Below are 13,700 nucleotides of genomic sequence, written 5' to 3' on the forward strand. Positions count from 1 at the left end.
TGCTGGTTCTATGAAACTTGCACTGGCTACCAATCAGTTTTGGGGTTCAACTCGAGGTACTAGTCTTAACCTTTAAAACTTGGGAACTGGGCACCTCAGAAATTGCCCTGTCCAATTTGTCCCTCCCCACCTCACCCACTTGAATCATCATTGGTGGGCTCTGCTTCAAATCCCTTGCCTTGGTGAAGTGAGGATGGTGTCAAATTGGGTGGGCCGTTTTCTGCTATGGCACCTAACCTTGCTGAGTGAAGTCTGTCAGGCCTCATCAACATACTGCTTTAGGTGGTTGGTGAAGGCCTGGATCTTTTAAGAAAGTCCTTCCATTCATTAAGTCATCTTTCACGGTCTTAGTTCTCTGTTACTGTTGTGGTGCTGGCATTGGATATTGTTAATTTATTGATTTCAGTATGTACTGAATATCCATTTTAGTGATTCAGCTTGGTTTCCCCCCCTGCTTTCATTACTCTCTGTTGGCTGTCTTGAATCTCCTTGGAAAAATAGGTGGTTCAGCTGAGGCACAGGTTTACCACCACTGTGAGAAATGGGCCAAAGCAGGGGCCGTTAGAAGCTGCTATCATAATTAGCATTAGAAAGACTTGGCATAAATTTTCGATTGCCACTGCTGGCACTGTTAATTCTATTTTGAAAGAAAGGTCTTGAGTGGTCTTACGTTCACTTTTAAGTTTGATTCACTTTGCTTTCATGTTCACAGTGGTATTTAAAACAATCTTTTTCAAAAGGATTTTGATAGTTGACATGATTGCATATAAAAGACTGTTCCTATAAATATATAAATCATGGTCATTTTAAAATATGGGCTTTTTCGAACAAAATGTAATCCTCAAAGACTTAGCAAAAAAGTAAAATGAGCTTGGGTTTATTTTTAATACCCATTATTCAGTTCATTGTAACTTTTATGGTTCACTGTGCAAATATGGATTTAGATAACTTTGAAAAATGCACATTATTTACTTTATTAGAGCCACAGTACAGTATGTGATGTTCTAGATTTGTGATAAATTGAAGCCTAGTGTTGCTGCATTTTACTCCTTCATATGTGAGTGGAGGCAAAATCATGACCTCTGTATCAAAGAGAATGAATGACCTTTGTCCTAACTTCATGCTTGATGAAGAGGCACGGCAGGTGCAATATGATGTTCAGTAGATAAAAATATTTTGGGAAGGATATTTCATATTATTTTGATATGGTTAAAAAGTTCGTAAGTTTTTTTTTTTAGATCTTAATAACTTTCAAAAAAATAATTGCACTGGCAAAGCAAAACGTCACAGAAACTAACTGCAGTACCTACCTTCTGTGACTTGGTGGGCAACCTGTGGCCTTCATGTTGCCCTTTTCCAATTTCATATGGGTGACAGAGGGGGAAAATTAGGTAACTAAAAGAGAGAAGTGGGTAGGAGGTGGGGAAAGAAAGAGAAGGCGATGGCCCACTTTTGGCTTGGACTCCACCTCTAGTTTGTGCCCCCTGTCGGATTACCTCCTAGGGAATGCAGCCCATAAGAGAAAAAAAGGGTGCCTGCCCCTGTCCTATGGGGAAATTGTGTGCAGTTCCTAAGTTTCAGGATCAGTATTCTTCTCACAGAAAAAGATTGACCCCTTCCCATGGCGCACTTCTGAAAATCTGCTTCAGAAGATTAGGAGATCTTCCAGAAAAAGCACAGGGGACTACCACAAAGAGGGTGAATTAGCAAAAATCAGGCTCACTTGCAAGAAGCAGAATTGTCCTTTCCAGTCACACAGGGCACCACAGAGTATCATAAAGGAGTCCCCAATCCTTACAGCACGGGTAAAGTTGGAGAACTGTGAACCAGCCTTAACAGCAGACTGCTGGAAGTCCTATATAAACTGTTCTGAACATTCTAAGGGTCTAGACTGGTTATTGTACTGAATCATGTTATGCATAGATGGCTGGTGCTTACCGTAAATAACCACCTAAAAAGGTTAGAAAATGAAATGACATTGTATAGCATAGCATGGTTTGCTTTATTTCTGGAGTACTCTTTTTAAAAAACCATGGAGGGTCTATGCACAATAGACTTAAGAAGAAATATATAAACAAATTTAATTCATTTCCCAGCCTAATATATAATAGCTGTAGGATGTTTTAGAAGAAAATGAATCTTCCAAGTAGACACACTGCATCTATAGTACTGCAAAAGAAAGAGTTGTGTAAATCACCAGAACATGTGTCTTTATCAGAAATCTAGTCCTTCCAAATCACTCCCTTTCTGCTTTTCTGACACAGGCTTTTTGATAATTACATTGTTTTAAAACTGCCTTTGAAACATTTCATCTGCAGTGTAAGATTTGTTTTATGGGCAAAAATGAGTAATAAACCCAACACCACTAAAAAGAACATCAGTGTTCTGGATTAATGGGTACAATGTGAAATGCTGATAACATTCCAACAAGAGTTCTGGAAAACAACACTACAGGTACAAGAAGGGGCAAGTATTATTATAATTGTTTCTGAAAAAGGCACTTAATTGACACTGAACTTTGTATGACACAAAATCAAACTCATTCATTCTGGAAAGTGCTTCACCTATTTATTATATATCAGGCTAGTTCCACAAAATGGTTCTGTTCTACCAAGGTTTTTTGTGCCGACAGGAGTTTAAAACCTAAGCCATAATTTTAGCTACAGACGCACCACGTTTTAGAGTAGCCTGCCTCCTTTTATCTTCCATCTAGGCAAAGTGATGGTCTGTTAATTCAGACAGCACACCAAACTATCTTCTGGTTTTGTATTCTGGTCTGCTGATGGATCGCAATGTTTTTTTCAATCAGACCTCACACTAAACCATAGTTCAGCTTCCTTTAAACCATGGTTTAAAGGTGTCTGACTTGAGCCAGCATCTTGAGCCAGCCATACAGCAATATATTACTGATAGATTGAGTATATAAGCCACAGACCTAGGATGGGAGACTTTCTGGAGTCCAAGGGCCATGTTCCCTCATGGGCAACCTTCCTGGAGCCACACATCCATGGTGAGCATGGCAAAAGCAGATGAGGCCAGACACACACCACACTCCTCCACCCAGGCAAGCAAGAAGTATTATCCCAGTTCAAGGACTCATTCCAGCTAGGTAAAAATAGAGGAGGTGGGCACTTAGCAGGATAAGTAAGGATTGTGATCTGTGTGTGCGGCCTGGACAGAGCCCCAAGGGCTGGCTAGAGAGGCCTGGAGGGCCACATTTGGAAAGCAGGCCTGAGGTTCCTCACCCCTGCTACAGACATCATACAAGGTTTTGGAGACTGTTTGGAGACGGTGCATACTACATGACAAAGCCCTATCCCTTGACATTGCACCAATACTCCTAGCATCAAGAAAGAAAGAAAGAAAGAAAGAAAGAAAGAAAGAAAGAAAGAAAGAAAGAAAGGCATATTCTCAGTCTGATGACCCAAAAGCATTAAAGCATGATTACCCTTCTGTCTTCAATGAGGCCTGGCAGATTGAGAGGGGGGAGGTTGCAGTGAGGTGATATATGTTTGCCTACCCAAAATTAGTCTGCTCTCAAGATGCAGATGAGGCAGCCTTTATTGACGTGTCAGTTCCCAGCCCAGTTGGCTTGTGTATGTGGAATTGCTCGGGTAGGGGAGGCAGTGCACCTTGGCCTTATCCTCAGGTGGCAAAATGTATTGGGCAAGCCCTAAATGTAAGTACTGTGATCCAAGATGGTTTAGAAAGCCTTTCTGTGAGTCACACTCACAGGTTGTAATCAGTCCCAGCAATCTGTGGTTTAGATAGTATTCTAAAGAAAAGGTTTCTGATTTTTAGTAGAATCATGCCCAAGGTAAATACAGTAATAATAATAAAAACCACCCACCACAGGAATAACCACAGGAAGCACAATGACTCTAGACACTACTGAGTCATAGTCTCTTAGATCCCTCCTTGATTCCAGGGAAGAATCTTTATCCCACCCTAAGCTGCACTGGCTCATTAGGTGAAAACAATCCTATTTCCTGCAGCTGCCACCCACGTTCATGCCCTTGTTCTTGCATTTCTATATCCAAAAGTTAGATAGCTGATATGGTAAAGCAGAAGGTATGCATGTAAGAAGGGTAGGGGGGATATAATTCCCAAACTAGTACATGTTTGATAAACGTCCTTCTTACGGTGTATTTTTCAAAGAATGCCACTCCCTCTCCTGCCCAAAACCTATACTTACTTTCAGTTTATACAGAAATGGATAGTAGAATCATAAAACTGTAGATTTGGAAAGGATGTTGATGGTCATCTGGTCCAACTCCCTCCAATGCAGGATCTCAACTAAAGCATCCATGACAGATGGCCATTCAACCTCTGCATAAAAACCTCCAACGAAGGGCTGCTCTCTGGATTGTTGAAACCCTTCTTAGCACAACCTGACCCTACATATCCCTCGAAATCTGTGATTGCTAGCCAGAAAGTGCATATAACAAGAGGTATGTGTACATAGGCGGCTTCCTGTGTACCCACATTATCTTCTAGAACCAGAGTAAGAGCCTCCATTTCCCCCCCCCCCCAAAAAAAAAAGGCACAATGTGCTAACAATATGTGCCGATTTTGGCATGAATCCACAGCACTGGATGAAGGGGCAATGTGGGATGATATAGCATGGACCACAGAAGTCGGATGCTTATTTAATACCTCCCCCCCAACAAGGAACAGTTCATGCAGATGCACTACTTGGCAGTAAATTGATACAGTCAAGAAAGGTTATTGGAACAGCTATTAGTGTTTTATTGATTTGCTAGCACAATACATATTTTATGTCCACATTTTCTCTCTCTCTCTTCTCTCCTTACATTGTTCCAGTGAGCTCAGAAGGGACTATTTGTGGACCAGGACTCAGTGAGGGCATGTGTCTCAATCTGGACCTCAATAAAAAACACATTACAAAAAGTGCAGCAAGGTATTACAAAAACTGTTCCTGAGGTATCAAATATTTGGATTTTTTTAAAATAGAAATGTAAAGTTGACTATTACGTGTTACAGTACTGCTTTCTGCCTGGAGGCAAAATCTTCTGTAAGCAAATGCTGCTAATAGATGTGATTCAATCCCAGAAGACTGCCATATACAGAGCAAGTCAGATGGTCGCAGGGAGAGTCCATGGCAGAGAAGCTGCCACTTTTTAAGCCCATCAGGCTCATGTTGGCAAGGGCAGAAAGTTTGTATCTGTGGTACTTCTTCTCCTCCTTCCTTTTTTTGGTACTTGGTTGTCCTGTTTTATTTACCTTCCCATTGGTTTCAGTGAATTGATTTATTTTTTTCAACATTGGGGGAACAAGATCCTGTGGATCAAAGCTCTTCACATGTCACACACCCCTTTTCATTCCCTGCCACAATCAGAGGACCAACATCAAAGCAGTGATGGTGCTGGAGCATGGCTAATGATCAAGGATGATGGAAACGCTGAACCAGTAGTAACTGGAGTGCCACATATCCCCAGCTGTAGGACCAGATCTGTGTAGGCCACAACGTGGTTTATTAATAAACACTCAGGTGCTTTGAGAAAATGAACCATGACATCTTCTTCAGGAGAGGATGGAAATCTTGCAACTCAGTCACCAGCTGCTTTCACATTCTTTCACATGATTATCTTACAAATGATGCACCTGCCTACTTCACTGAACTTTGCATTTCCCGATGTATCCATTTTTTATGCCTCAGGAGTATATAAAATTTGTGGCAAACATTTGGTAGAACTGGTCTGCAGAGTGTCATATAAATTGCTTCAGAATTAATATAGCTCAACTTTCATTTTTTAAAAAAGTTTTAAAATTTTAGCCTTCTGGTTTTCAGCTCTTGATTCTAGCTTCTGGTCATCAAGTTAAATATATATTTCTTTATTCAGAAACACAGTCATTTTATTAAATAAATTATGACCCTATAGTGCCAATTTAACTCACCCCATATTGATTGTATGCAAAAAAAAAAAAAAAGGACTTCCTTTGAAAGTCTTGGAGAATTCTTTCACAGACAAACATAATTATTTGAATGGTTATGCAGTCTGGCTCTCAAGATTTTGACTTTAAATACTATCCTTTACAATAGCTGCCCCATCTATCAATTTGCCTGACTATAATACTTATATTCCACCTTTCCATTATTAAAAAACAACAACTTTAAGCAGTCTGCAATTACTGAGGCTGACCCACCCATGGGGCAAGGTGTTATTTAACTCTTTCTCTCCATAATATGTTCCCAGTCTAATGTCGCCATCCCCCTACAGCTTTTGTTAGTTCCATAGAGGAACAAATAGGGGTACCCGAATCCCATCCCCCCAAAACACAGGGGTGATGCATATCAGGAAAACAGTACCAAGAGGAGATTTAAAATGTGTATGTTAACACACAGTGACTTCAAATGGCTTGGGTGTCATGCACTCAGAGGTCATAGAAATGGGCTCTAAAGTATTCAGACTTCAGGTCAGATTTTCTGTAGCCATTTACTTTGAAAACATTCTGTTCACCTTGATTATTTTCTTTCTTAATAAGAATATAAATAAGAAATAATAAAATGTGATCTTAAGAGAATCATCTGTCTCGAACATTTCAAAATGAAATAAACTCCTTTCAGCAAAATATATGCTCAGATGTATTACCGGTACTTATTACCAGTTCGTGGAGCCTTAAACAACAGCTAAATATGATGCATTATTTTAAACACAAGGGGGCACTAAAAAGCTAATCCTTCTCAATAGTATTAGAAAATGCTTCACTGATCCTCAAACATCTCTGAAAATAAGTGTGAGCGTTACATCAAAAGTGGTGGCATATCATGGACCTTTTTCACCAATTTGGTATAAACTGCTGGAAAAGCCACCTTGTGTGGCACATTTAATTGAAACAGTTTCTCTTGTAATGGCCAATTGGCTGAGCAATACACTTGAAGTCTTGGACTGATTATTTTTATTATGAGGGAGGATTTCCACTCCAGCAGTTTTCCTGGTAAAAGAGAAAGTTTGTATCCCCCAAAGTCAGCATGGAGATTCGCTTGCCAGCCAAAACCCGGCCCAGAGTTATCTTTAAGCCATGAGATGATGTGTGCATAGTTATACACTGGATTGAAGACGTTGCATTCACAGTTATAGTACAACAGCAACACCACAGAGCTTAACGTTTAATGCCTCTGTGTGGAATAAATTGCCCCAAGCAATTTTGCACATCCTGGGCACGCTCCAGCAAAAATTAGTCATTGCTCCTTCCCTTTGAAAGTGAAGGGATGGGAGTGAGTCACCAGACTAACTTAATTCCTATTAAATCGGACTTAGTAATGATTGACGTTAGCTGGATTGTACCTACTACATATTGCATATTCTATGCAGCAGTAATGTTTGGTGCTCCTGGACAGGAGGAAGAGGAAGGCTGGGGGGACTGGCTGTTGCACACAGTTTGGTGAACCCTCCCGACTATCTCTCTAGCACTGCCATCTGCTTAAGAGGCAAATCCACACCAAGATACCAGGTAGAAATCTATGTGTGCACTCTTTAGACTTAACTTGTGTCACACTTGCCCCAAACTCTGACCACCGTAGGCATATAGAGTGCTATGAGTGTTGGGGCAGGAGCACGTACATGTTCTTTTTCGAAACCTCAAAAAATAAGAAGAGACCTCTTCTCTTTGGAGCAGCAACAACTGAGGTAAAGGAAAGAGGTGGATCGGTGATTTCAACTGTACTCAGATAATAAGGGAATGTTCCCAGGGAGTGGAGGAAGGGGGTGGGAATAAGGAAGAAAATAAGCGCCAAGGAAACTGACAGTTATTTCCCCTGACCTTTTCAGTTTCACCAGAAATGGAGGGGGAGATGGAAATAGCAGTGGTGAAACTGACATGTATAGACACACACACACACACACACCCAGAACGAGTGGGTGGAGTCATTCCTGGATGTGTCTGGAAAAACTGCTGGGTGGAGAGCAAAAAATGAGCTTCCTTCACAAAAGACACACATAATTGAAGAACCTTAATCTGATTCCTGCATGGTCATCAGTCGATTTAAAAATCTGACACAAGCACATTTATAGCTATTTCTAGCAGTTTGGAAGCGATAGGGCCCCTCTAGACGGCCTGTTCATTCATCCTGATTTGCTTGCACAAAGTTTACTAGATTATAGCCAGTCTTTATTGAGCATTTGTTCTGATTTGTTTGTGGGATGGTTATATGACAATAGGCATTTGCCCTGCATTCTTCATGATTGGCTTGCAGAGCGTTTATACGTCTTCTTGTTGGCCGCTCATTCATCCACACACTTCCGTTGCATTTCTCTGCCACTTTCCAAACCACAAAATGTCAAATCTTTTTTAAAAGTGGGTTTCTTGCTCTAGGACAACAGCACCCTTTACTCCACTTGCAACTGTGCATGCCAAATGTTCTGCTGATGCACTTGAATCCCTTCTGCAAAACTGTGAGAGTCTGATGGTGCCCTTGGTCCTTTGCATAACACATGCCCCAGCAGTACTTTGATTTTACCCTCATCATCCCAATCTTTCTTTCTCATCCTGTGAAAGTTTGTAGAGTTACATATGGAAGTGTCCATAATATCAATTTTTATTTCCAGTACAGTGGTACCTTGGAAGTCGAACGGAATCCATTCCAGAAGTCCGTTCAACTTCCAAAAAGTTCAGAAACCAAGGTGTGGCTTCCGATTGGCTGCAGGAAGCTCCTGCAGCCAATCAGAAGCCGTGGAAGCCACATCGGACGTTCGGGTTCCAAAGAATGTTTGCAAACTATAACAATCACTTCCTGGGTTACAGGGTTTGGGAGCCAAAACGTTCTATTTGCAAGGTGTTTGGGATCCAAGGTACGACTGTATTTCTAATGCAAGATATGCTATCTGAAAAAGTGCAGTATTTAAATGAAATGACAAGGCTAACTTTTTTTTGCAGGCGGTGAACTTCTTTAAAACTGTTGTTTGGTGTTTGCATGTTTTGCACTTATCACATGGGACTTGTAATATTTCCCTTCAACCATATCCTGTTATCTTAGGCATTTTTTTAAATGCAGGATTCCTTATTAAAATTCTCAAGATAGCTGTCTGTCAAGCCCTCTGGCTGACTTTGCACACAGAAATGGAATAAGACCTCTCCCCTGGATCAGACACAGGAAACCTTTGATTCTCTAAATGCTGTTGAAGTGCAGTCTCATTGACCCTAACCATTGGCCATGCTGGCTAGGATGGAAGGGAGTTTTAGTTCCGCAACATCTGGAGGTTGTTCATCTGCCCTAGATAAACACCTGTTCTTTTTTCCAAAAAACCTCTTTTGCCACGTAGGTTTGAAACAAGATACTTCTGTGTGGTTATCGGTGGAGTGCAAAGCACTGTAACTACCCCCAAATTTGTCAGGTACATCTCAGGTGTTCCATATTGAATGGCTAAATCAATTTTATCACAGATTCCACTCCTAATTCTATATGCCATAGGTTATTAAGTACACCTAGAAAGGAGATTGAATTTGCCACCATGGAAATAGTCATGAAATCCTAAACTACCAACATTTTGAATTCTGAAAACCTGCCAAAAGCGAGAGGAATTACATACAGAGGTGGTGTAGAAAGTCACTTTAGCTTTTAAAAGATTCAACACATTCCAAACCATTTCTCTTCCATTCCAGATGTTTTATTTCTACCTTCAGCTTTTTCAAAGCAAAATGAGATTTTGCATCTTGGGTTACTTAAACTACATTACAATGTTTATACATATGTATTGCACAGGATTTCATAGACCACTCAGGCAGGGTTCTTTGCATATATAAAGTCGGTTTCATAGCTGCAGAGTCACTTCAAGACAAGATTTCCTCCCCACCCCACAGCCTCAGGGATTGCCATTTAATAGCAAGAGTGCGTGCCCAGAAAAAGCTAACACAATTGTTCCCCATAGTTTGGGATCACCACAGACATCCCTTGAAAAGTTCTGACATAAAATATGCACCACACATTTAACACACATTTAAAGAATCCTGGGAATTGTAACTTTCCCCACAGAGTATTTTTAATTTAATTTAAAGCACAAAGTCATGTGCTTTAAATGTGCATTTGTTGTGCTTTAACTGTATGGTGGATCTGCCAGAAAGAAGCTCCTTCTCATAGTAGCCAGAAGAAAAAATCCTGCTTTGCTGAATGTTGTCTTCGTTCAAAGTTCTTAAAAGGGGCAGAAGTGTTTTTCTTTTCAAAATATGGTCACTGTTATTCAAGTTTAGGAGTAAGCCTGCTATCTTTACCAGGGAGATAGCCATGTGGCAGCATGATTCAGAAAAGAAAAACAGTAACCCAAGGACTTTAGCAATTCCTTACATTTAAAGAAAAAGGCCCTTGGTATTTAATTATATCTATTTTTCACAGAGCATTGATTAGTTCTACTAAAATAATCTGGGTGTCATCTGAATAGCCATACGACTAAATAACCTTGTGTTTAATAATACCAGTTTGAAAAGAGGACTACAGTATGTTAGTTTTAAAGGTGCTTTTGTAGAGAACGTAAATATACAATAAGCCATTCCTACTAGCCCAAACAGTTATCACGTCCATGATCTGTCATTCAGTTTCCTTCATTTTCCAACCAAACTCGTTTTGCTATCTGGATTAAAATAAAACAGTACAGCAAAATAATCATTTGCCTAAGAAACCCTGCAAAAACTGTTTCAAATCCAGTATCTTCTTTCTTCAGACAGAGCTCTCCAGTTCATGGTGTTAGGCTCTTATCTATATTATGTTGTTCTAATGCATTTCTTTCATTCAACTGACATTTAGAACTTCCAATGATGTCAACTGAACCTTTCATCTTCAAAGAACAATTTTGTACTAAAGCATGTTGTTAGTATAATTTTACCAGTAAATGAATTGTGATTTTAAATATGGAAGTTAACTGTGCGTAGCCATCAATATTTTCAGGTGGTGTTAATATTTAAAGACATTCCTATTGATAAAAAGTACACAAAAATTATGAAACTGACTTTAACCTCCCCACCTCCTTCAATAAAAACATACATAAACTTGCAGTCATTAAAGATATTACAATGGAGCACTTGTCTTACCTGTTAACAAGTGAGTGTAATACATTTTTCAGAAAGGGCAAGTTTGCTTTCTGCCTTGTACTCCTCTCTGATAGTAGACTGTTCCAGAAATGAAAGACAAAAATGGAATTGCATCAGAAAACATGAAGGTAATTAAGGTGTGGCTCAGAGGTTTTTGGTTTTTTTTTAAAAAAAAGTGGCTTTGTAAGTTTTGAACGACTTTCAATTAATGTTCAGTGACATTTGTAAATAAGTTTCACCTGATTTGCACAAGCTGCCCAACCACGCTTTAAAATTATGTTTGGTTGAGGGTTTGAAAACATGCAGTTAACTCAACTCTCTAACTGAGGTGGGGTCATACCTTAGCAGGAGAGCAAATGATTTGCATGCATAAGGTCTCAGGTTCAATCCCTAAGATCTGCAGTTAAACATGTCAGGTAACAGGTGATGCAAAAGACATCAACCAGAGGCTCTTTTGCATGGCTGGAATGTAGTCTGTAGAGCTCAATCTGTATAACATGTTTCACTTGCAGAAGGTCCCAGGTTCAAGTTTTGGCATTTCCAGTTAAAAGGATCAGGCGATGTAAGTATACAACCTTTGATGGAGATGCCAAGCACAGAGACAGCACTATATTAAATAGACAGAAAGTCTGACGTGGTACCCTGAGACTGCCAAGCACATGAAATGCCCAGCATCTTTTTAAAGAGTCTCTAATCCAAGAATTTTTCCTATCATGCAAGTTTGGCCCTATATCTCCAAAACAGCTTGTTCACTGGCCATGAGCTGGCTAACTTGCTTTTTATCATTTCAATGGCGTGTTGTTGAACTTGGTAAATCCAAGGTAATAAATGTAGACCTAGCATGTCACTTCTGTGATACACAGTGTTTAAATCCTGTCTTAATATGCTTGCTTTCCTTTATTCCAGCAAACTGCTTTGCTTTTTATTTTCCCCAATGCATTTCTGTCCCATGATCCATTGCACTGGCTGGGCAGACCATAGACAAATCTATGCATTAAGGTCATAGCGTTACATCCATGACACTTCCTTGGTACCAGGACCAACATCCTTTACAGGTGCTGGGCCAAGAAGAAAGCACCTTGCCCAGTGAGACAGGCTGCAATGCTGTTCTTTTTTAAAAGCAGTTACTTCAGGAGCGGGGATGCAACAAAATACTGTGTCTTAACCCAAAACAAGCCCCCTTTTCAAGGCTACTGGCTGAACCTCATCTGGTGCACTCACAGCCTAATCATTAAGAGGGGGCTGCTCTTGCCCCTTGGCAGGCCCAGAGGCGGATCATCCAAAGGGAAAGTAGGACCCAAAGAGTCCAACTTCCGGCAGAATTAATTTGCAATAGCAGCTTCTGCTGTGTTCTTTCGGCATGTTTTATCAGCAGAGGGCAGCGTGGTTGGGCAGCACCACAAAGCCCCTCGCGTGACCACTAGTGCTGGGGCAGGACAAGCTGAAGCAAAAGCAGTTATATTCTTGTCCCTGTTCTTTCTAAAAGCTGGAACTTAAGGGTGGGGATAGTGAGGATGGCTGCAATAGCAATTAAACAGGTATGGGTGGCAAAGAGCCCTTCTTACAAATGCCCCCAAATGTCTAGATTGCCCTCGAAACAGTTGGAGCCAAGCTCATGCAAAGTAGCCTACACATATTTATATCCGCCTCAGTTTACTTTGATTTGTATAGGCCCCATTCTCAGTTCTTGCTGCAACAAAATCGGTTGCTGTTAGCCATGGGCATAGACTGCCCCCCACCAATCAAGTAAATAAATAAAAATACTTAACTAAAAGTAGAAATAATCAGCATATTTTAAATGGAAATGCTGGGTGAGGTCACTTGTATGATGTGGTGGTGCATTCTAACGACACAACTGGCAACCCAACTGAGTGATAGGCGAGCTGACCAATTGCATCACAGGTAGCTTGCCCTACCCTCTGCTCCAACATAAATCCTGGCTACGCCCATGCTGTTAGCCCCAGTTGTCCATGGGATGAGATTCTGGATGATACAATCCTGAAGGTTCATAACAGGAGGCCCAGCAAGGCTGTTTTGTGTCTCTCTCCCTACACAAGAAGTAGCTTCTCCCGTTGCAAGAGCCCCTGTGTGATAAATGATTAAGCAAATGAAGGAAGATAGGCACAGATTTCTTTCCTTATGCTAAATGGGTTTCACTTTTTTGGTCACTGGCTAGAATAATTTCTTGTTGAGTTGATAGTTTGTTCTTTCACTTGGACTTCTATTAAAGTGTTTTTTAAGTTAAAAAAAATGGGGATCTCTATAAATCTGTCCAAGAACCATAGCCAGATTTCTAAATGTTAGGGGAAGAACCTTGGAAATGGGCAAGAAAAGATGAAATGTGTTTTCTCTAACCATTTGAAACATCATATTTCATGCCTGTATTATAAGCAGAGTTAAGCTGTATTACCTTATATGGTAAAAAGAACCCTCACTATGAGCTAAATGGCAGAGGTTAGCCAGCCTTACTTTTGTTATTCTTGCGATATTTATTAATTATATTGTAAGAAGTTTTCACGCTGGTTTTCACACCAGACTGATGACACTGGTGTTTGAAAGCAAATATTGAAAGAATTAGTTTAGAGATAAAGTTCATAACCTCTGCTAAGATTAAAAAGGAGGCCAGAGTTTGTGCAATCCCTACAGCGCAAAACTTG

The 13,700-nt window shown here is 40.3% G+C and overlaps 1 protein-coding gene across 1 annotated transcript in view; it reads right to left on the minus strand.

Moving 5' to 3' along the window:
• ANO1 (anoctamin 1) overlaps positions 1-11,137 on the minus strand; it is a 141,824-nt gene extending 130,687 nt beyond the window's left edge. Inside the window, exon 1 of the mRNA XM_083749855.1 lies at positions 11,044-11,137. Within this exon, the coding sequence (XP_083605981.1) occupies positions 11,044-11,068 (25 nt within the window). The 5' untranslated portion in view covers positions 11,069-11,137. The remainder of the gene's footprint in view (positions 1-11,043) is intronic.
• Between the last annotated feature and the right edge of the window lie 2,563 nt (positions 11,138-13,700).

This window comes from Podarcis gaigeae (assembly GCF_964106915.1).
Source record: "Podarcis gaigeae genome assembly, chromosome: 1".
In the NCBI taxonomy this organism is placed as follows: Eukaryota; Metazoa; Chordata; class Lepidosauria; order Squamata; family Lacertidae; genus Podarcis; species Podarcis gaigeae.